The 24,938-nt window shown below is 40.5% G+C and overlaps 3 protein-coding genes across 3 annotated transcripts; 2 read left to right on the top strand and 1 right to left on the bottom strand.

The window, feature by feature from the left end:
* Positions 1-901: 901 nt before the first annotated feature.
* On the top strand, positions 902-3,971 carry LOC131347034 (nicotinamide N-methyltransferase-like). Its single transcript, XM_058380872.1, has 3 exons — positions 902-1,129; positions 1,379-1,586; positions 2,288-3,971. The coding sequence occupies exons 1-3, from the start codon at positions 970-972 to the stop codon at positions 2,712-2,714; spliced, it is 795 nt and encodes a 264-aa protein (XP_058236855.1). The 5' UTR covers positions 902-969; the 3' UTR covers positions 2,715-3,971.
* Positions 3,972-4,510: 539 nt separating this feature from the next.
* Positions 4,511-17,690, bottom strand: pwp2h (PWP2 small subunit processome component). Its single transcript, XM_058380871.1, has 21 exons — positions 17,551-17,690; positions 16,403-16,515; positions 16,008-16,102; positions 15,829-15,928; positions 15,025-15,168; positions 13,919-14,054; positions 13,394-13,668; positions 13,077-13,220; positions 12,223-12,293; positions 11,603-11,739; positions 11,174-11,322; positions 10,835-10,982; positions 10,487-10,637; positions 9,524-9,704; positions 8,633-8,780; positions 8,399-8,507; positions 7,670-7,735; positions 7,008-7,226; positions 5,763-5,913; positions 4,979-5,053; positions 4,511-4,837 (listed from the first exon to the last, which is right to left on the bottom strand). Exons 1-21 carry the CDS (start codon positions 17,566-17,568, stop codon positions 4,663-4,665), a joined length of 2,805 nt encoding a protein of 934 aa, XP_058236854.1. The 5' UTR covers positions 17,569-17,690; the 3' UTR covers positions 4,511-4,662.
* A 1,635-nt stretch (positions 17,691-19,325) lies between these two features.
* LOC131346979 (thymosin beta-11) lies at positions 19,326-21,709 on the top strand. Its single transcript, XM_058380793.1, has 3 exons — positions 19,326-19,479; positions 20,387-20,499; positions 20,741-21,709. Exons 2-3 carry the CDS (start codon positions 20,400-20,402, stop codon positions 20,770-20,772), a joined length of 132 nt encoding a protein of 43 aa, XP_058236776.1. The 5' UTR covers positions 19,326-19,479; positions 20,387-20,399; the 3' UTR covers positions 20,773-21,709.
* The last annotated feature ends 3,229 nt before the right edge of the window (positions 21,710-24,938 follow it).

Here is a 24,938-nt window from a genome sequence, read left to right as displayed (position 1 = left end):
GATTCCACATGATATTAGAAACATTTCTTTGAGATTCTGGTCCATGTTGACATAAAGGTATCACACAACTCCTGCAGATTTTTAAGTGAAGATGCTGACATGTTGATCGGAGGTGGAAGTAAACCAGGAGGGAGCTCAAACACAGACAGTAACACAACCTCAGGATTGAACTGGGGAATGTGGTATAGTACTGGGTATCAGAACCACATAATAATAGATACACTGATCAGGCATAACATAATATGAAGTGAATAAGACTGATTATCTCTTCACTATGGCACCTGTTAGTGGGTGGGATATATTAGGCAGCAAGTGAACATTTCTTCCTCAAAGTTGATGTGTTAGAAGCAGGAAAAATGGGCAAGTGTAAGTGTAAGGATTTGAGCGAGTTTGACAAGGACCAAATTGTGATGGCTAGACCACTGGATCAGAGCATCTCCAAAACTGCAGCTCTTGTGGGGTGTTCCCGGTCTGCAGTGGTCAGTATCCATCAAAAGTGGTCCAAGGAAGGAACAGTGCTGAATGGGCGACAGGGTCATGGGCAGTCAAGGTTCACTGATGCACATAGGAAGTGAAGGCTGGCCCGTGTGATCCGATCCAACAGACGAGCTACTCTTGCTCAAATTGCTGAAGAAGTTAATGCTGGTTCTGATAGAAAGGTGTCAGAATACACAGTGCATGATGGGTCAGGGCTGTTTTGGCAGCAAAAGGGGGACCAACACAATATTAGGCAGGTGGTCATAATGTGTATTATTAATAAATTAATTTTGGTCACTTTTTGTACAATTCACAATACACTCTCTACAGTCAATGTACATCAAAAAGATATAAAGGGGAAACACTCGAGTTTCGCACGTGCTTGCGATTCAGTGAATCTGAATCATTCTAAAGAGTCATTTGAAAACGAACGATTCATCGTCGATTTTTTTCTTCTCCTTTACTACTTACCGGAACATTTACTAAATAAAGATGGCCGAGAGCTCTCATTTCACCGAGGCGGAATATTATCAGAAGTGTTTTGACTCGAGAGCCTACATGAATAATTTTTATTCTCGTCCAGAAGGACACTCAGACGAGAACAATTATCTTTCTTTTGTTTTAGGTTGCTTAAGCAGGATTTTTTCGACTGGTAAGTAAGTTGAGAAACTGCAGCCATGAGTCATAACGTTTCCAAAAAGAAAATATATTGTGATTTTTAACAAGAGAATATTATAACACATATCATATTAAATATTTACAGTATTTAAGAGAGTATTTGCACATAGAGTTTTATTACATTTGAGACTCATGTCATCAGTCGCGTCATGCATTACATCTAATATCACAAGTTCTCCTGTTTTTATCACTTGGACTTGTGTCTCGCGCACACATCGCTCAGGCGAGTATAAAGGACGTAAGCTGATCGAAGTGGGAAGCGGACCGACCATTCACACCGTCATCAGCGCGTGCCAGCACTACCACGAGCTCGTGCTGTCGGATTTTGTAGACGGGAATCGAGAAGAAATCAAGAAATGGATAAACAACGAGGAAGGGTGCTTTGACTGGAAGCCCATCATTGAATATGTGTGTGAACTGGATGGGAAAAGGTGAGAAAAATGAACGTGAAACTAAATGAACAAAAAGTAATAATGCACTGATTATATATCACAGTGCATATATTAGTTCAAATGTTTTACATAAGTTTCTGGCATTATTTTACACTCTATGACCAAAGGTCACTTCCATATGCACTCATCCCATTCCAGATACAGAGTAATGTTAGGTGAAGAGGAGCTATCCATGTTCAAGTTCATCCTAAATGTGTTCAGTGAGGTTGAGAACAGGGCTCTGTGCAGGTTACTCGAGATCTTCTACTCCTGACCTGCCAAACTTTCATGAATGTCTTCACGCACAGGGGCTCTGTCGTGCTGGAACAGGCTTTTTAGTTCCAGTGAAGGGAAATTGTATTGCTACAGCATAAAGAGATATCCTGTTCAATTGGTCAACAGTTTTGGGAAGGCCCTCCTAATGTCATGGGTAAAAGGAAATACACCCTCCTTCAAGTCTAGGATTTTATTTATAAGGCTCTAAATAACATTTGTTTGGTCTTCATCAGCTTCTATAAACCACAAGATTTTTAAGGACTTTTTCCCCCAAAAAATTAAACCAACATTCGGAAAGCAGGCGAATAAATATAAGTACCTAAGTGTTCCTAATAAAATGCTTTGTGAGTGTATCCTAATAATAATAAAATAAGAGAAAGATTATGCTGGCCACAGATTTAACCATTTCTACTCTGTTCCTCCAGCTCATCTGATGTGGAAGTGAAACTGAGACAGAAGATAAAACAAGTGCTGAAATGTAATGTCCTCCTAGAAAACCCTTTCCATCCGGAGAGCATTGAGCCTGCAGATTGTGTTATAACGTCTCTGTGTCTTGAGGCGGCATGTAAAGACATGCAATTGTACACAGATGCGCTCTGTGGAGTTACAAAGCTGCTTCGTCCAGGTGGAGTTCTGGTGATGGTTGGGGTTTTAGGAGAGACCTTTTACCGTGTTGATGAAATCCACTTTTCCTGCCTCCGGCTGAGCAAAGAAAATATCGAAGATGTTGTCAGCAAGCTAGGCTTCACTGTGCAGGAATTCAACATTTTTTCAGCACAAGATCAGGAGACGAACAAAGTTTCTGATTTTGAAGCTTTCTTCGTTCTTGTTGCTCTGAAGACAAAAGGCTAACTGGTGATATGCTGTTTTGAAAGTAGATTGCAAATCCCAAAAGTGCATTAAAATTAATGATACTCTCAAGGTTCCTTCCTCATATCATCTCAGGGAGTTTTTCCTCACCACCGTCATCTCAGGCTTGCTCATTAGGTATAAAATAGGGATAAAATAGTAATTTAACTTACTTAAAACGTAATTAAAATAGTAATTAAACTTCATAATTTTTTAAATAATGTTTTCCTTCTTTGTTTCTGTTCCTCTGTAAAGCTGCTTTGAGACAATATCCATTGTTAAAAGCTCTATACAAATAAATTGAATTGAACTGAATTGAAATTAATATGTTGATGCTTAACACTTTTAGCCCAGAAAAAAAGACACACGAGATGCCAAAAGTTTTGGGACACCCCTCTCCAAATCATCAAATTCAGGTGTTGTTTTTCAGGGGTTGGGCTCGGCCTCTTAGTTCCAGTGAAAGGAACTCTTAATGCTTCAGCATACCAAGACATTTTGGGCAATTTCATGCTCCCAACTTTGTGGGAACAGTTTTGTGAGAGTTAAGAGTTCCTATATTTTTTGGCAATATAGTATATAAAGCAGGGCAGACTAGGGTTAGATCGCCACCTAGTGGATTAACTGCTATCTTATACAGCTTACCTGCTTGCTGCAAAACACAGAAAAGCATCTCCAAAACTGCAGCTCTTGTGGGGTGTTCCTGGTCTGCAGTGGTCAGTATCTGTTGAAAGTATCATTAAGTCCTGTAATTTGCGAGGTAGGGCCTCCATGGGCCAACTTAAAGGATTTGCTGCTAACACCTTGGTGTCAGATAAAACAGCAAACCTTCAGAGATCTAATGGAGTCCATCCTTCAACAGGTCAGGGCTGTTTAGGCAGCAAAAGGGGGACCAACACAGTCTTGAGTCATAATGTTATGCCTGATCAGTGTATGTTTCATCTTCATGTACATGGCCAGTGAAATGTCTTTGCTTATTAATTGATTTTTATTGGTCTACTTTTATATTTAAACTAAATAAAACACAGAGAATAGACATACCATCTACATAACACCATTTTCTTTTCACCTTACTTAATTCAGACCTGCATATTTTCTGTAATTTGTCTCCAGATTTTAACCTTTAAAGTGCCAATACACTAGAAAATAATATTGTTAATGGCATAATCACAAATAAAATAATTTTATTCTGATTCATGCCTTTTCTTGTCCTCATTTTGTACTTTCAGCTTTCAGCTTAGACTTTTGTGGGTGTCAGTAAATGTATGCACTTTGCACTTTACAGGTGATTAATTAACATGCGCTTATAAGTACAAAATCAACAGCGATAATGATAATGACAGATGTGAGAGAATGCTTTAGTTTGGTTTGGCCTACAAAAGTATTTCCACACGATTTGACAAACAAGGTCCAATGTATGTTGTTTAAAGCGCTTTATAAATGAAATATAAAACAAGATGGAGGAAAAATACCAAATAGTGAGGAAAAAAATGCTGTCTATTGTGCCAGAAATACATCTCTCATTACAATTTTTGTCTAATTTAGCCTGTAAACCTTCAAAAAGAGCTGAACATATGAAATCAGATTTGTATATATTGATAGTATGAACATTTCAGAGCTCCTTGGAGGACAGACTGATTCTTCTATCAGTCAAATTCTGCCCCCAGCTGATGAGAAACTAAAAATAAGGGGTCTAGCCAACCAATCTACACCCAAAATACTGTACAGACAACAAGGGAAATGCTATCAGACATACAGGTAATAAGATATTTGTTGTTTTTAGAAAAAATCATACAAACATGTACTGTATAAAATACCTGATGGTGAATCAGACGGTGTTTAATAACTGTAATCAACATGTATAAAAGATAATAAACAGATTCAGACTGTGTATGCGTGTTCTTTTTACAGTTCTTGGTTCAAATTATTTTCAAATAGGAGTCTATTATTCCAGTCAGTTCTCCACTAGGAGTGACTCAGTCATCATATCCTCCTCTTCATCCTCTGAACCCATGATTTCTGAAGAAGCCTCGTCTTCCTCATGAAGCGAATCGGTTGCCGTCCTCTTCATCCCTCTCTGTTTGGACAGAGCCATGCCATAGCGAATAGTGTAAATGTTCCAGTCACATCTGGGGGAAAAATGCCAGTGGTTAAAGAGGTTAAATACTGGACTTTATTTTCCAAGTAATGCTAAAAGCCTTGATACTCTAATTTTAGAGAGGTACAGTATAAATTATATGTTTGTGTGTCAGTGGAGGGTCTGGACTCACAGTTTAGAGAGGTCAGTGTGGTGTTTCTGGCTGCTCTTCATCAGCTGCTGTATAGTGGGCAGTATTGCTGATGACCTGTCAATCAAACAAGACCAAAATAAGGCAGATGTTTTTCCATATCAAAGTGTTAATAATCCATCCACTAACCCTAACCCTGGCTAGTTTGGCAAGTAATAATTGTACTCCTATCAGGCATAACATTATGACCTAATATTGGTCCCCCTTTTGCTTCCAAAACAGCCCTGACCCATCAATGCATGGACTCCACTAGATCCCTGAAGGTGGACCGGCATTAACTTCTTCAGCAACAGTAGCTTGACTGTTGGATCGGACCACACGGGTCAGCCTTCACTCCCCACGTGCATCAGTGAGCCTTGCCCGCCCATGACCCTGTCACTGGTTCACCACTGTTCCATCCTTGGACCACTTTTGATAGATACTGACCACTGCAAACCAGGAACACCCCACAAGAGCTGCAGTTTTGGAGATGCTCTGATCCAGTCATCTAGCCATCACAATTTGGTCCTTCTGAAATCCTTACGCTTGTCCATTTTTTTCTGCTTCTAACACATCAACTTTGAGGACAAAATGTTCACTTGCTGCCTAATATATCCCACCCACTAACAGGGGCCATGATGAGGAGATCATCAGTGTTATTCACTTCACCTCTCACTGCTCATAATGTTATGGCTGACCAGTGTATACCTTGTGTGTTTGGAAAAGAAATCTCTGATTTTTCTAACCAACAAATACTACATAAAAATGATCCGTCAGTGCTCTTTACCTGTTTTTGAGCTTCTGCCCGTGTAAGACGAGGAGGTTCTGGACCCACGTGAGGTAGAAATGCAGGTGCCGGGACTTCTCCAGAGACGAGGCCACGAAGTCCAGCAGCTTTTCCACGTACACATCTGGCAGGGAGCTGGACACCACTTCAACTTAATGAGCAAAAGAAAAACACACAATTAAAAGATGCAAAATCAATTTACTCAGCCTGTCCTGTTTTAACAGCTGCTCTTGAGCAAGACCCTCAATCATCGGACTGCTCCTGCTTCCTGCTCCTACGAGGCTCTGGCACAACCAGATGTGTAAATGAGTAAGACAACGGCCAAGTTAAGATTGCATGACACTTTACTTCATTCTACTTGTGAATCACATGATTTTAATGTGCTGTCTCTAATACATTAGTGAATTGTATAGCAACATGTAATGTAGAGGAACTAGCAATGTGCAGATAAAAAATTTGGCTTAACAATCTCATGTTTGATATGGTTAAGACGTTCAAAGTAAACTTCAGTTGGTTATCCAGCACAGAAAAGTCTTCAGGAAAGAGGAAGCTGTTTCTCACAGTTTCTCAATAACACGACAAGCTGCAGTTTTTTAACTGGTGAGGAAATAAACACTTTATACCACAAGTGAGAGTTAACTGGTCTCACAGACCTCAACATCACCATTAAAGGTAACTAATAAACTGGTAACATCCATCCATCCTCTATATGACTTATCCTACTCGGTTATGGGGAACCTGGAGTCTATCCCAGGAGACTTGGGGCACAAGCACACACACCTATTCACACACTACTTTAGAGATGGCAATTAGCCCACAATTCACATCTTTGGAGGCAGGAATCAAACTCCAGCCCTGGAGGTGTGACATAAATGTGCTAACCACCGAGCCACTGTGCCCCTCAAGTATAACATTACTTAATGAATTAGTAAAATGAATATAACGATTGGTAAACTGCTGTGGTACAGGATAAATAAAACACCTTAGGGGAAGAATTTCCCTCATGGGATCAATAAAGTCTGTCTGTCTGTCCGTCTATCTATCAATCAATCATGGGAAAATTACACCTCTGGGGTTGTTAATTTGTGAAGTAAGTGAAGTATGTTTGCCATCCAGCAGAGAAAGATTAGAGGTCATTTTAACGCACAATTCTTCTCTAAAAAACATTCTTCCAATCTCCTGACTGCTCAACAGGAAATGTTAAGACATGAAATCAAATATATAAAGATCATCATCTGTACATACTTTGGTTATAAGGCACAGTTTCCAGCACTTCTCTAATGAGAGGGGTCTCGTTCAGGCGGAAAGCGAGCACGATTGCTGACGTCCATTCCTTCTTCCTCAGCTGACGTCGGATGCTGGTCGGTGTGACGTCCATGTCCAGGTCATAGGGGTCGAAAACCAGCGAGGCGTCGAGAGAGTAAATAAGCAACCCTTCCGTGGAGGCTGCCGCCCAGCTGCGTCCTGTTTAAAGGACAGACAGTGACCTTAAGATATGATTTTTGTTTTTTTGAGTGTTCATATAACAAAGCTGTGTCCTGATTGAAGAACCCGAAATGTCATGAATGCTAGTGTTGTTTTTTCCTGAGGTGATCAGACTAAACAAAACTGACACTTTTAGGAGCTGATCTCTGACCATGTGTTGGCTTCCGTTCCAGAGGTAAATTTCCCATTCATTTTTGCCACGTGTGAGAAAGACTGAATAAAGGGTTCAAAGCATTAAAATGAAGAAAAACAGCTACAATATTAATACAATATAAATCATGCCCTTGTAAGAATTATGTATACCTTTTTAAGTACCATAGTTCCTATAAAACACTGCAAATATAGATAGCAGTCATATTTCCTCCAAAGTTAGACGTTTTTGTATGTATATGTAAATATATAAGAATATAACCTTTACTTACCAGTGGGGGAAAAGCGGAGAGATGTGACCCGAATCTCTGGTTTGAAGTGTCGTGAGCTCATGTCACCTTTTTAATAAAAATGTTCAGGTTACTGTAGAATAATTGTCTTTGTATCTTGTATTACATCACATTACACCATTCCTGTACACCATCCTTTAATAACATTGCTTCATTCTTTGATAAACTGGCCTGAGATCATTCATAAGTATGTCCATGTTAAACACAAAAAGTCCTCTGTCCTGAAGACTTGTGTGGACATTCCATACATATTCAATACAGAAAGCTTCACCACATCAACCATTATACATTTATCTGGTTATTATTAGTCTTAGATTATGATAAGTGTCCACTAGAAGTCCTTGCTCATTAGGTTTACTACAGAAACAGTGAATGAATATCAATAGAAACGTGAGATATGCCATGAAGTCAGCTGCTGCTATAGAACGTAATCAATACTTTCTAGCCACAGATTCTATGAATTTTAGGACATTTCTGTGGTTAAAAAACATAACACACATACAGTATAAATCTTAATAGAATTATTCCATACACATTTGCACTGAGCTGCTATAACAACTTAATTTCCCTCCATGGATTAATAAAGCTATTCATTCTATTCTAATTCTAATCTGTTCTACATTAGGACCTAAACACACACAAAAATAAATCACCATCACGCTGAATGGCTCTTTATACAGCTCAATATCATGGCAGCAGAAATTCTCTCACCTCTTCTGACCCCAGGCAGGCTGAGCTGAACTCCGTCCCCATCCCCTGTGCCTTCGTCCACTAGCGCCAAGCTACCGAACTCAGTCATCTTACGCCTGTCCAGGAACTCCTAACAGTGCACAGTGACATGAGAGTTAAAATATCAGAAAGAGCTGAGATTCGCAGTCTTTACAACAGTCAGAATTGCAGGACATAAGAGCATATAGGATTCATTAGGAGCAGATGAGACTGTACCTCCATGGCATCTAGAGACATATTGCAGGAGATTTCGAACTTCTTCATGAGGATCTGCTCCTTGATGTTGTAAATGCAAACGAACTTCGAGTGACCACCGGCCAACATGGACTCGCCATCGGCTGAGTAACACAGCGAAGTGAAGGCCCTGAAGGAATTAAAGTAAATCGAATTTGCTCTCATGTTAACAGATCTTGGGAAAACTTTTGGCACTCTAAGCACAGATAAGGCGTTGCTTCATTCAGACATTCAGGTTACTAATCATTATTAAAATAAACACAGCCTTTCTGAGGCTCCCTGGTTAAAAACAAACACAAATAAAAACACATTTTAAGACGTATTTCTTATTAATTCCTATTTATTTACACTTGCACATCAATGGCTGACAAAAATCAATTAATTAATTATTACCAGTAATTAATTAAATCAATTAAATAATTATGATAATATTAATTATTATCATAAAACACAAGAGCCAATAGAGTTCCATAATGCTTACATAAGACAATAATTAAAATGTACTTTAATATAATACCATGTGTTTTTGTACTTTGAATATTCAGAAATAGGAAAAATGCAAAATGCAAAAGCCAACTGCTGAGAATAAAGACGTCCATGACTATAGACTGTGGACTACAGATCTAGTGAAGAATTTCAGCTCATTACAGAACACTGATCAAACCAGACCAGATCAACGTAATCACTAAACTGTTCCCCAGAGCTGAAATTCTACACCCCTGATCTACTGTATGGCTGTTCAGTCATGCTCCTGGGAATCATCTGGCTTGCAGACTTTATGTCTGGCAGTGATCTTTTTAATGAAGGCCTTTAGTGTCTTGGCAAGGAACCGGTCTCTGCCCTGCTGCTCATTTTAGCCTCTGAAATACTCACTTGCCCTTTGCCGATTGCTTTGCTGTGATCTTGTCCGTCTCTTTGCGACCCATCTGCAGGTCGTGGCGGCCGGCGATGGAGCCCGTCTGAGTCGCTGCCTGAGGATTCCAGAACGTAACCTCACCATCCAGAGAGGCCACGGCCAACTCCTGCCCGTCCGGGCGATACGTCACTGCCAGACCTGGGCAGAACAAAAAAATGGTTGAGATATTGGGTAAAAATATTTAACCATTCTTTGAGCTTCTACTTTTAAAAGTTCATGCAATACAAGTAATAATTATGGAATTTTTAAACCCGTGCTTCTGGCAAGTCGGTATTCTGCAATATTTAAGACACTCCTGCAGCAGGGGTGGAGTATGGTGTGGACAGAGAGGAGGTGGGTGGAACCAGCAGGTTACATAAGATTCTTACATGTATATTATTATCATTAGCACCAGTTTACTTATTTGTGTCTCTTTGTGCTTCCAGTAACTTCTGGAACTGGCGAAGGAGACAGAGTGGCACAGCTGGCAGAGCTTGCAAGGCCTGACCGCACACACAGCCACAGAGTGAAAGCCACTAATATGTGATGGATTTGAGCTTTTGAAAGTGCTCTTAGAAGCACAGAGTGAATAAATGCAAGCCCAGAGCTCTGCTATAATCCTTCCTGCCTGCTCAAGTCAAGTCAAAAAGCTTTTATTGTTATTTGAACTATATATAGCTGACACAGTACATAGTGAAATGAAACGCTGCTTCTCCAAGACCACTGTGCTGCATAAAACACAGAGCTAAGGACTATAAAAGTAAGTTATCCTAGCCAAGTAAAGTGCATAGTGTGCAAACAAGTTCAAGCAGTGCAGAGAGCCATTATAATATGCTACAGGACAGATACATAACATAGAGCTGACCAGTGTACAGTCTGTATGGAGCACTCACACATCAGGTTCTACAGACATGCTGACATGCCCTATTACTATAGTTTACCATCAGAAGTGAGCCGCAGGATTTCTCTGGTTTGCCAGCTGTCCCTCATGTCCCACAGTCGAACCGTTTTGTCCCAGGACACGCTGGCCAACACTGACTGTACGGGACTAAAACACAGGCTGCTCACTGGCCCCTCATGACCACTCAGGACCTGTCACACACACACACTTCACTCCTTTAACACTTAAATGGGGTTACAATCCATCTTAATACAATTATATACAACCATTCTACATGTTACAGTTTTACATTAATATTTAATCTAGAAATGAAGTGCTGGCTTAATGAACTAGCTCCCAGAAGCTTTTAGCCATGATTAGACAGTTGATAAATGGATTCAAGGCTGACCTCCAGAAGACGTCCGGTCTGCATGGACCACAGGAAGATTTCAAAGGAGTCCTGAGCTCCAGCACACACAAGTTCCCCGCTCACATCCACCGCCAGTGACGAGAACTGCTTTGGTCGGGGAGAGGTTAGTGTTCTGAAGTTACGGTACCTAAAAAGAGACAAAAAGTTGACTTTTAGGTGTATACTTTTATAAAGTTCACACCAGACCTTCACACCAAAATGGTCAAGAGAAAAGAAGATGAGAAAAAAGGTATTAGAATCGAAGACTACATATGCAAAATATCAAACAATATTCCTAACATCGCTGCCATGATCTTTGGAAGATATTTTTTTTGTTACCTGTGCAGATCGAAAGCTCGAACAGTGCCATCCAGAGAGGCACTAACCACCACGAAGCCACTGGATGTAAAGATGACGCTGGTTACGCTGCTGGTGTGCTCAGTGAACGTGACGAAACATAGGCCACTTGTGGTGTTCCAGACTTTCACCTGAAAGTGATGGAAAAATTAGATAGCCTTTATTTATCACATATGTATTAAAGCATAGTGAAATTCTTTTTCACATATCCTTGGAGATTTGGGGTCAGAGCGCAGGGTCAGTCATGATGCAGTGCCCCTGGAGCAGGGGGTGAGGCTGAAGGTCTTACTCAAGAGCCCAATGGTGGCAGCTTGGCGGTGCTGGGGCTTGAACCCTGATCAACGACCCAAAGCCTTAACCCACTTGATCTACTCAGTCATTTTACATCTACAGTACTGGAAACACACTTGCCTTGCCATCATCTCCTCCGGTGACCAGATACTGTCCGTCAGGAGAGTACGCCAGAGAGGCCATGTTGTTGAAGTGACCTTGCTGCTTAAACACGTAGGATTCACTCTGCCACTCCCAAACCAGCAGCTGCCCAAGACCTTTAAAACCAGCAGGAAACACGGTAAAGATTTCCACACACAGGACACCATTTCCCTCCAATATTCCTAATGTGAGCATGGCTTTATTCTAGCTGGATTAGCTGGAGGGACTTTGCCGGATCTTGAAATCTAGTCCTAATCATGCATCACTGTTCAGACTTACAATAACACTGCACACTGAAAACTTAAGCTATAACATTAAACACTGCTATGATCTATTACTGTCCATCCTGTAACGCTTGCATATTTTATACAGTTACTACATATAACATAATCACACATCATATTCTATTACCTCTTCTTATTTCTATTCAATCTCTTTTTTAAACTTAGTTTCTAAATTATAGTTTATTTATATACACAGACTCAGAGGAGAGCCCAGGTTTTCATTTCACTGCAGGTTGTATCCTGTATTCACAGTGTGTACATGACAAATAAAAATTCCTGAATGTTAGGTAACTTTAAGTGCCATAGAGTCTGTACCTGAACAGCCAAAGCTAATCCAGTCTCCAGTGGGGTTCATGGCTATAGCAGAAATCCTCTGATCTGAAATACTGATGGTTTGAAGCAAAAGAAAAAAAACAACCAATAAATTTCTTCACAATATATACAAACACGCACTGTTTAAAACTAGCACTTTAATTCAATGATAGAACATGAGACAGTCCTGATAGTGGCAGAGAGCATGCACATATGGACAGGGACACACACACAGAGGGACACACACACACACGCACACAGAGACACACATACACACACACATATACAGAGGGACACACACACACACACACAGAGGGACACACACACACACACAGAGGGACACACACACACACACACAGAGGAACACACACACACACACAGAGGGACACACACAGAGGGACACACACACACACAGAGGGACACACACACACACAGAGGGACACACACACAGAGGGACACACACACACAGAGGGACACACACACACAGAGGGACACACACACACACAGAGGGACACACACACAAAGAGGGACACACACACACAAAGAGGGACACAAACACACAAAGAGGGACACAAACACACAAAGAGGGACACAAACACACATAGAGGGACACCGAAAGAAAAACACACACATGCACAGGGACACACACACGCACAGGGACACACACACACACAGGGACCGCGAAAGAAAAACACACGCACAAGGACACACACAGACAGAAATATCCACACACACAGACAAACACACACACACACACACACATAGAGGGACTGGCAAACACACATAGACAAGCACACACACACACTAATATAGGTTGCTGAGGTTAGGAGGTCTGCCATCATGGTGTTTGGTCAAACCTGAGTGAGTGAATGAGGTCGAAGTCAGGCAGCTCATGGAGGTGGAAAGCTCCCGAGGCAAAACCCGTCACCAGGATGTGTGTGTCCTTGTGGAAAGCTGCTGCGGTCAGGTTGTTATAGTCACCTTCTTTGTTGAAAAAGTGTCTGTGGTATCATAAAAAAAATAAAAAAAATCATCCAAGGTTAAGAAAACACCAAAGCACCAAGACATCAACACTACAGCTTAACATTTTACACCTCAGCACACAAAACACTCTCCTGAAATATTCTAAAAACCAAAAAACAACAGAGCACAAACTCTAACACCCAGCACGTACTTGCTTTTCTGCTTGTAACGGACGTTTTTGATGCCCTCCTCTTCTTTTGGCAGGTCCACGCTCCCTTTGATCACCTCTCCCCGGGGCTGCCCGTCTTCTCCCATCAGTTCCTCGATCTCATCGTCCTCATCCTCTTTGGATTCTTCCTCCTGCTTTCTCTTTCTTTCCACCTTCATCTTCTTCCTCTCAGAGTGTTTGGGTCCTTTGCGTAAACCGTCGAGCTCGGTGTCGCTCTCCCACACACACAGAGCGCCGTCCTGACTCACGGTGTACAACTGCACAACAACACACACAAGCCTGAGCTGAAATCTCATCAGCATCATCGATACACTAAAAAGAGTGATTAAAGCATCACAACAAAAAACATCACAATTTCTCATATTTATTCTCATGTTTATTAAGGTCATTGACCCACAGTTACTAAAATATCAATGAATATTTTTTTACTTCTTAACAGTACACACGAAATGATGCAGGATGTTTACCAAAATCAGATGAGCAAACAGGAGACACTAATAAACTTACGTCCAGACTGTCCCTCTCGAAGAAGCACCCCACGATGACGTCCTTGTGGCCGCCTATGGAGTAATAGATCAGATTCGCCCATCGTTCCGCACCGAATATCCACGTGGTCATGTCTTTACTCCCCACTGCGAAGCACCTGGGACAACAAAGACCAGTTCACAAACTCGCCTCATAAAAGTGAACGTGATTTGAATAGGGTTAACGTGATCGTGTGCTCAAAGGAAAACGTTAAAATTAATAAATGTACGGTTTCCACTGTGTACAGGACATCCAGTGGGGCTTTACTCTCTTTAGTCACGAGGCTAATTGAATTCAATTTCATTTGCATAGCTTTAACAAAGGAAATTGTATGAAAGCTGCTTTACAGCAATATAAAAGTTACAAAATGTAAATTTATCCATAATGAGAAAGCCAGAGGCGAGGCAACGGTGGTGAGGAACAACTCCCTGAGATGATATGAGGAAGAAGAGGAACCAGGCTTATTTGTGTGTCACCAAATTTATATAAATAATGTCCTTTCTACAAGTGTATATAGTCAAGTAAAATTGTGTAACCTGGAGCTGCTGAGCAACTTATAAATATAATCATCAGTATCATTTCTGAATTCATTATAAATCTAAATGCACTCGTCTCCACACTTTCATCAAAACTACACTCTACTACGTTTAACTAAATTGAATTCAAGATTTAAGTTTTGTTTTTCTGGCTCGAGTCGCTGTGTGAGAGAGAGAGCAGGCTTGACAGAATACCCTCATACTCATAAAGCATGGATGACTGTAGCAGCATCAGGATTCAGACTGCAGTCGCCATATTATTTCCTGCTGCGTCACTCAGGAGCCAGTATGATGTATATTTTTAATGATATTTAAGGAATACAAATTATTAATAAGAAGAACTAGACTTGGTGGTGCGGACCATCTGCACTGATTTGCCTAATCTTTAACGCCATGCTCTCTGGAGCTTTATAGGACAATATCATATGCTGCTGAAGTTCATACGCTACTTAATTACTTCTTTTGTATACAACTTCTCAGTGCGTTTTGATGACCGTAATTATTAAAATCATCAGACAGGAGGAGTGAGGTGTTTTGTATGCAGTGATGTACTTGGAGTCATCGGTCCAGTCGATGCAGGTCGTCTCATCGAAAGGTCCGTAATAACTCTTATCCAGAACGAACGCGTTAAAGGCTCGGTTCTTTCCAGGGGCATGATACATCAGAGCGACGTTTTCTTTAGTAACCACAAATTTTCTAGAAAAAGCAGACACAACAACATGCAATTAATGGTACTTAAGGCTGTAGAGTTCACTTATGCACCGATCTGGCATAACATTATGACCACCTGCCTAATATTGTGTTGGTCCCCCTTTTGCTACCAAAAAAACCCTGACCTGTCATGCACTGTGTATCCTGACACCTTTCTATCAGAACCAGCATTAACTTCTTCAGCAATTTGAGCAACAGTAGCGCGTCTGTTGGATCGGACCACACAGGTCAGCCTTCGCTCCCCACGTGCATCAATGAGCCTTGGCCGCCCATGACCCTGTCGCCGGTTCACCACTGTTCCTTCCTTTTGATAGATACTGACCACTGCAGACCGGGAACACCCCACAAGAGCTGCAGTTTTGGAGATGCTCTGATCCAGTCATCTAGCCATCACAATTTGGCCCTTCATTAAACTCGCTCAAATCCTTACACTTGCCCATTTTTCCTGCTTCTAACATCAACTTTGAGGACAAAATGTTCACCTGCTGCCTAATATATCCCACCCACTAACAGGTGCCATGATGAGGAGATGGAATAATCAGTGTTATTCACTTCACCTGTCAGTGGTCATAATGTTATGGCTGATTGGTGTACATCCTGCCAAACGTGTGAGGTTAGCACGCGTGTGTGTTTAGAGCGACTTACTTGCCATCGGGAGAGAAGTGGATGCTGTTCACTGGCTTGTGAAAGTGATGATGGTGAAGTACAGCTCGAGTCAACAAGCTGACTAATACGGCTGCTCCGTCTGCAACGCATCATTGAGCACAAGTGACCACTTCATTCATCACAAAAATCAGAAAACGACAAACAAGAAGCACCGATACCTTCATCGACAAGTATGGCTGTGTTTCCGTCAGGTGAGAGCCCCACACAGGTGATGTTCTTATTGGTGCTCACTGGTAACGTCTCGGACTTGTTACTATAACAACAAGGACACTGGTAGTGTTAACAGTTTGGATAATAATCAAATATGCACGCTCAAAACAACACACTTTTAATAATGCTTAGATCCTTGTCTACATCGCTGAGTTGGGTTTTAGCCAGAAAATGATCTTAAAGTAAACAAACCAAGAATTCTTTTTTCCTGTGGCGATGTGGAATAAGACAGAATTTCATTTCTCTTCTTCTACTTTTAAAATATCCTCTGATTAAAGCTGACTGTGTTGAACCGAGACATTTCACAATGTGAACGTCAGAAACCATTAAATGTATCACTCACTTCTTCAGGTCAAACACAGAGACACGATTTCCGACTGGACTGATGACTGAATTGCCATCTTTGGTGAAGGTCAGATTCCCTTGGCGATAAACAGCCCCCAGTAAGTTGGAAAACTGCAAGCAGGAAGTAAATAAACAGTCAGATTTCTTGTAAAAATTAAACTTTCTTCCCTTTTTTTTTTTTTAACTTATATTTTAATGATCCAATAAAGATGACCAGTGGTACAATGTGGTCTGAGCTGAGATCAGCCAAAGCCTAAGCTCAGTATTCTAGATACAGATTTAAAATATGCTGAAGAGATTTACAGCAGTTGGTTTTATATAATTATCTGTTTTGTATAACTTCCTGCAATTCTGGTTGTTCTGGAAGCATCTGAAAAGACTTCATAATGACTTTGCCTCTACTTCTGCACTGGAGCTCCTGTCACCAAATCAAATTCCTTCAATTTGTATAAACATTCACTGTATTGGCAAAAGGTTTGGAACACCCCTTCAAATCATTGAATTCAGGTGTTGTTTTTCAGGGGTTGGGCTTGACCCCTTAGTTCCAGTGAAAGGAACTCTTAATGCTTCAGAATACCAAGACATTTTGGACAATTTCATTCTCCTAATTTTGTGGGAACAGTTTGGGGATGACCCCTTCCTGTTCCAACATGACTGCACACCTGTACACAAAGCAAGGTCTATAAAGACATGGATGAGTGAATTTGGTTTGGAGGAACTTGACTGGCCCGTACAAAGTCCTGACCTCGACCTGATAGAACACATTTGGGATGAATTAGAGCGGAGACTGTGAGCCAGACCTTCTCATCCATTATCTTCTAGTGGAATGGTCAAAAATCCCCATAAACACACTCCTTAACCTAGTGGAAACTGGTATAGCTGCAAAAGTTGGGTCAACTCCATATTGCATTCATGTGCATGTAAAGGCAGACATCCCAGTTTTGGTCTTCCTCCGCTCTAATTCATCCCAAAGGTGTTCTATTGGGTTGAGGTTAGGACTCTGTGAACAAGAAGTGGTCATCCCCAAACTGCAACTAACCGTATGTTAGCTAGCTAGCTTAATTAGCTCTCCCTATCTTCTCTTCTCTCCTGGATAATAAAAGATTCACTATCATAGTGTTAAAGACGTTATGTGTCCAAACATACCTTATATGCAAACTTCATCTTGGTCTCAAACGGCGATCAAATATTTACATCATTCATCTGTGGACTTAAAGCAGAAAGCCCGGTGTATACAGGAGCCAGGAGCCTTCCACCAGAAACACGTGGGTATCTGTATGGGTATGTTGTCGAGGAGTACTTCCGGGTCAGACTTCAAAATTTTTTACAAAATAAAATGACATTATAATACAAAATAAGGGTCGGAGATTAAAATGAATGATAAAGCGTCCCGGTGTAAATGTCTCAGCTCGGTAATGCTGTAGGATATGTAGCCACTTTATATGAAGTGAAAGAAAAGACTATTTTCATAAATATTTTGATAAAATGCATACATTATATCGACTTCAGATTGTTACACATCATGTCTTTTCTCTTTGTGTTAATAAGTATGAGAAAGAAAGTACAGAAATGATGCATTCGTGAGTTATGTTAAAAGAATGTAATGTTAAAAAAAAAGTAATTTAATACCAAGGCTTTTTTTCTTTTACAAATCAATGACTCACACCAGTGCAGAAACCACACACATGCAGAGAGGGGGGGGAGAGAGAGAGAGAGAGAGAGAGAGAGAGAGAGAGAGGGAGAGAGGGAGAGAGGGAGAGAGAGAGAGGGAGAGAGGTGGTGAGGCACAGGTTTAGGTACACTATATTGCCAAAACTCTTCTGGGAATGCTTTCCACAAGGATTAGGAGTGTGTTTATGGGAATTTTTGACCACTTGTGCATTTGTGAGGTCAGGCACTGATGTTGGATGAGAAGGCCTGGCTCACAGCCTCCACTCTAATTCATCCCAAAGGTGTTCTATCAGCTTGATGTCAGGCCTCTGTAATGTTCCTCCACACCAAACTCACTCATCCATGTCTTTATGGACCTTGCTTTGTGCACTGGTGTGCAGTCATGTTGGAACAGGAAGGGGTCATCCCTAAACTGTTCCCACAAAGTTGGAAGCATGATATTGTCCAAAATATGTTGGTATGCTAAAGCATTAAGCATTGAGAGTTCCTTTCACTCTTAATGCTTGTGAAAGAAAAACAACACCTGAATTAATGTGAACTGATTTGGAGGGGTGTCCCAAAACTTTTGGCAATACAGTGCAGTAAGGTGGTTGTATGGTGGAGCTGAAATCACAGTATCCAAGTAACTCTCTGTTGTGTGTCCGTGTGGAAGAGTGTCCAGTATGTGACTGGAGACACAACTCGATTGCCTGTAGGTGTGAATAAGTGCAAAGAGTGTATATGGTGCCATGCGATAGGACTGGTGATAGACAGGCCACCCTTACACTCAGTGAACCTTAAATATAATCCAGATCCACCATGAACCTGAGCTGACTAGGATAAAGCAGCTGCTGCAGATGACGGTGACTTTTACACTTTCCCAGGGACAATTACTCAGTCTGACTAACCAAATCTGGCTGGGGTCATCAGTGATAAACATGAGAGCTGACTAATTTTTGAGTTGTGCACAGCATAATGATAAAAAAATACCTCAGGACCTCAGGAAATAGCAAATGAGTTTATAGGAAGTCTAAAATGGCTGTCAGTAATATCAACATCGGCCACCAGGTGGCGCCGAGAAACTTTTTATTTATTTTTTTAAAAAAGCCTGTTCAAAATCAAGACACTAAACAACCGACGGATATTTTGTAATACTTAATGCACAAACTGTGCGTTTACACTCGCGTCAATGTGTGTGTGTATATATATATTTGTGTGTGGATAAATTAAGAAAGAGATTCGTGGTGTTGAGCGGTCATCACATGAAGTCGGTTGATCCTGTTACAAAAGGCGGGGCTTGGGAGTGACGTCACAGGATCATTTGCATAGCCCTCTGCACATATATATAGGACCCTGCGCAGTGGCGCGACACATTGCTGCAACCCAGACTTATTCGAGATCTCAAACGCTTACCGGTCTTTATAGGTATGCATTCTGATTTATTATTTTGTTTAATCTTCATTCTTGTCTTCATGGTTGCTGATGGTGCCGCAGATTGATGTGATTGGATTTTGTTCGATTTGTCGCATCATGACATCTGATGCATGCTATGCCAAGAGTGCAAGACTGTATCATTGAAGAATGACGGATTTGTTGTGTTTTTTTATGGTTGGTGTGTGTGTGTGTGTGTGTGTGTGTGTGTGTGTGTGTGTGTGTGAAAATGAGGAAATTGGATCCGCGGACAAATTTTGCTTTTGTTGCACATGCGCCTTTGTGCTGCAGGCTGTTAATTCTCGTTGATTAGTCACTCAGGCGCTTTATCCCTATAAATGCATGAATAAGATAACATAACGGATGTGTATGCATGAGACAGTAGGGTTGGGGTGTGACTAAAACGTTAGATTCTTCTATTTTAGAGATTAAGCTGAAATGGGCGGTGGTTCTTGCCAGGCTGTCTGTGCGCGAGCGTTGAATTCGCAAATCTTTGTGCCCGCACGTGGGGGGTGCGCAAAAAATGTCTGATCATTTAAAAAAAAAAAAAAAAAAAAAAAACTAAATAGCAAGTTAAAATCCTCACTTGTTGTATTTGTGTGTTTTTTTGCATGCATTCCCTTTCTTGCTCTTATTATGCGTAGTGTGTAAATGTTCTGGATTTTTTTTTTTTTTTTTTCCGGGGGTTTTTCAGACGCCATTCAAAAAGGGTGCGGTTTTGTTCTCTAGTGTGGTCAGTGCAGTCACTCTGACTGGACAAAAGCTCACCATGTGAACTACACACAAAGATGGCTTAATGGAAAGATCATTTGTAGGAGGTTTAAATGATTTCTCAAAAAGGAAAAATAAAATCAATTTAAATTTTTTTTTTTTTTTGGTCATTTTTTTTTTCTCCTGACAGACACTCAGCAACCATGTCTGACAAACCCAATCTCGATGAGGTCACCAGCTTCGACAAGAGCAAGCTGAAGAAGACCGAGACTCAGGAGAAGAACCCGCTCCCATCTAAAGAAAGTAAGGAAGTCTCTCTTTTTTTTTGCCTTTTCCTCTTTTTTTGAAACGGTTATAATGGGCCTTGAATGATGGTTCTGAAAGAGAGGAAGTGATTTCCAGCATTATTGTGCAAGACCTTAAGTTGCACGTTGCACCAAGAACCTGTTAAGAAGAGAAAAGCAAAACGGGGTGTGGGTTAAAAAGCCACAATGGCATCTAATTGTTCCTTTTTTTTTTTTTTTTTCCTCTCCTTCTTGTGCAGCCATCGAACAGGAGAAGCAGGCGTCATCGTGAAGACCCCAAGCTGCCATCATGCACTGTGCACACCCCCTTTCCCACACATTGCCTTCTTTTTGTTCACTTCTTTTAGCTGTATAACTCTGTAACCAAAATGTCAAAAAAAAAACCACACAAAACAAAAGGAAAAAAATGCTAAGACGAAAAACCTAAAGCTGCCATCGACGTTGGGTGGACCTGAAATCATCCTCCACCAACAGCCAGAAGACGAAAAACCATCCACCCACCCCCCTTTTCCAAACTAGCGGTGAAGAAGAGCGCTTCAAACCCTCTTGGCGCATGTAAGCTCGGATCCATCTGGCTTCCGTGGCTTCGGCTACTGGTGTAGAAACAGAAGAAGGGGCAAAGGACGAAGGGGGCGTGGCTTCGGAATGTGGACATTCCCAAAATTTTCATTAACCAATCGGGGTATGGCTTTATGTCAACGTGTGACCAGCTCACCAATTTGTGGCGTTGCATTTCTTTTTCTTTCCTTCTTTCTTTTTATTATGAAATTGAGTTTTACAGTAAAATGCACAAAATTTGGTTTTTGTATGTCATCAATGATTAAATACCTTCTTGTTAGCACTGCTTCAAGCTGCAAATGCTTTTTTTGATTGACACAAAAAAGAGGAAGAGGAAATGATGGAAGCCACCTAGATGGGGAGACATTCCTAAGGCACAAGAGGGTTTTTTAAAACTGATTGTACCCTTTTTTGTACGTGTGGGTTTTTTTGGGGTTGCTTTTTTTTGTGTTGCACCCAATCTCGATTGTCCTGTTGTATGGAAACTGTCAATTCTGGGGGAAAATGAGAAATTCCATGTTGCTTTCAAGTGTTGACAATTTACTTTTCTCTTGGGTTTTTGTAAAATTCAGCGATCCATGTTAATTTGCCACAAACCCATTCTCAAATGGAACAAGGAACGTGTTGTAATAAAGCCTTTGTTATCAAAATGGTTTTCTGACCCATTGTTTACTTTCACTTGAGTATTTTCCAGGAATTTATATTGCATCACGTGTGTAATCTACTAGTCCTAGTCAGCATTTAAAGTTCATGCATATAAAAGTGATCTGCTAACTGAACAGGCTATCCGAAACCTCGTACTTAATATACTCATGTCAAAAGCTTCAAATCAATTTGCGTCAATTCAGTGGAAATTTATGGAGTGTGTCTCCTGCGTGTGTGTGAACGCAAATCCGAGAAGTTGGCAGTGAGGCTTCCTGACTCGCAGGTGGTGACTTGGCACTCGGACCATCCAATTAGCGTGCAACTCTGCTCTTCATGCTGAGGTTCAAAGCCTGCTTCCTTTACCTAAGATTAGTGTTTACCTGCAAAGCCCTATAGCATTACCTGAGTTCTCTAATTACATTATGAAATAAATAGCCTACGAGAAGGTTCACATCATCCTAATTCAATTTAAATTCTATTCCAAGCTTCAGCCTTATTGCTGATTCATGACATGTTGAATGTTGTGTCGTGTCGTATTGCAGGCCTGGACTGGTACTGCACTCGTCTAGCTTGATAATGAAATGACCAGTGCTGATATCACAATGTTATTTCTAGAATTTATGACTTGTTTTGATTAATTACTAAACTGGGCACTGGTGGCTCAGTGGTAGGTTTCTCACCTACCATGCGGAAGCCCCAGGTTTGAGTCCCTGCCGGTGCCCAAACCCCAGCCACTGGATGCAGTGCTGGTCCCAAGCCCAGATAAAAATGGGAGGGTTGCGTCAGGAAGGGCATCCGGTGTAAAACCTCTGCCAAGTAGTTGTGCGGCCCAGTTGGTCCACTGTGGTGACCCCTTACACACCTATGGATCAGCTGAAAGAACAACAACTGAACTGACTAAACTATGAACAGCATTGTGCATGGAGATAAATATCTGTAGCACTCAATCTGGTTCAATTTGTCTTTTTTAGTCACCCTTTCCAGCAGCTTGCACCATTTCCCTACATGACCTAATTAGTACAACTAATTGACTAATTTGTAAGTGAACAATAAAGCTTCCACACACCATGTTAAGGTGCTATCAACCCCACAGGCCTAGGGCCTCCTTGCCTAGGGTTATCCAACTACTGAAAAGAAAATGTAATTTAGATCTATGTGTGAATTTTGACTATAAAGCATCAGATTTCTAATTCAGCTAAGTCTATAACTGAGTCTACATATTGACCAGTAATAATTTATTCATGCACTTTACTTGGTGGTCTGTTCAATTTACTGGACCATGACGTAATAAGCTTTTTTTTCTGCTCTGTAACACAATCTGACACACTTAGCACACAGATAATCTCATATGCCAGTGTAAGTGGATTGGTCTTAAGTCAGTTACTCCAAATGCTGTATTAATCTGTTGCACGAGTGGAGCTGTGCTGCATGGACGAATGTTCTTGAACGTGTATTTATTCCTCACACACAACAGCGACTTCACAACAAAAAAATTAAAAACTTTACAAACACCTTCCGCCTCTTCAAGTCAGCAGCTCTCTGTTTTCTCTCTTGCTACTTTCCACACCTCCTCCTTACAAAGAAGAAGAAGAATGTTAATTAAAGATTCCTTGCCTGCGGGGGTTTCTTGAATGTAAAAATCACCTATAATAGTATATTACACACCCTTCACAGATGTGTTGTGGACATGCAGACAAGAAGTAGTTAAGATGCTTCTAGCCCAAAGGTAAACAGAACCAGACACGCCTTAGGAATGTAGCAAAAGCTATAGAAACGGTCGAGCAGAACGTATAGAATCCCTCTGAGCCTACATGTAACTTTACAACCTTTCACAGCTTTACAAACTACTACTAGAAATCAGGAATGTACAACTTGACCTCATGCATTTGGTGGAATCCCCATTAACAAAACTTACTTTGCTTAAATTTATAAAAATAAAAGCTACGCTTATTAAACACGCCTGGTGCACTAAAGTTCTTTTAAAATCCATACAAATTGGCACCCTACTAAAACAGAGGTATACGTGCCTAATAAAATACTCTAATAAAATAATAACAATAAATACCTAATAAACCTAATAAAATAATCCAAGCTGGAGTAGTGTGATCCGACCTGATGCCAAATACATGATGGCATTTCTTAGGATCATTAATGAACAATACTTCATGCTTTTTAACCGTTTATGATTAAATTTATTGTTATGGAAAACCAGTTCATATCTATATTATAGAAGCTACCAATAGTACCTCATCAGACTCTCTTTGTTTCTTTCTCTTGAAGTAAATAAACATAATTAAGATAGAAAATCCAGCTAAAAAGCAGTCTTTGAGAAAAGAAAAAAAAATTTCCATGTTTTCATAATTTTTCAGGTTACAAAGTGCTGACACTGGAGACTCCTTCCTTAATGTTCTAAAAAATGTCGTAAAGTGTCTCCTTACAGAAATCTTCACCAGATCACATCAGCGATTAGATGTTTCTTTGGTAAATACTATGTTTTCTTATTATTAGCAATAACTAATATGGAGTATGCACCTTACAAGTGATTAACATATAATAAAACCTATAGATTATTATAGCTGGAACTGCAACTGTCGTAATAAATAAATCTTCAGATTTGAGAATTCAATAGTGGTGTTATAATGGTGCAAAAAAATTCACTTCTAAAATAAATGTATGCTTTCCACAGATTAATAATTGAGCAACAATCATTTCACATTTACACTGATATTAATGTGTGTTGCAATATTGTCAGTAATGTGTATTGTATCTGTCTTGCTGCTTGCTGACCTCCATCTTAATCTCAAACAACTGAGAGTTTTATTTAAGCTAAAAACCTCCGTAAATGACCAATCTGAGGTCCATGAGGATTGAGATATAGAGTGGATAGAAGTTAAAAGCTAGTTCAACTGTTATTTGTCCACTGATCTTTCTGCCCTGTCTCAAGCAAAGCCAGTGGGGGACCATTTAGCTTTTCACAAGCCATTGCACACAGGATTCTGGCTCAGTGCCATTTCATGACTAATGCTTTAGTGCAAACTGCCAAGAACATCCATGTCTTTATTATGCTTTCTAGCTTCCATGGTGTAGTGGTTTACTTTTGTGACTGTGATTACAGTGTGATTGTATATACTGCAAACTAATCACTGGATTGATTCCACTTATAAGCTATTGCCTATTTGGAAACGTGTGGAATATTATGTATAGTATGGCTATTCTTATCAAGAGACGATATTA

This window comes from Hemibagrus wyckioides, linkage group LG26 (genome assembly GCF_019097595.1).
Source record: "Hemibagrus wyckioides isolate EC202008001 linkage group LG26, SWU_Hwy_1.0, whole genome shotgun sequence".
NCBI classification, from domain to species: Eukaryota; Metazoa; Chordata; class Actinopteri; order Siluriformes; family Bagridae; genus Hemibagrus; species Hemibagrus wyckioides.
The sequence above is the reverse complement of the archived record's forward strand: the minus strand, read 5'-3'. Positions and strand labels throughout refer to the sequence as shown.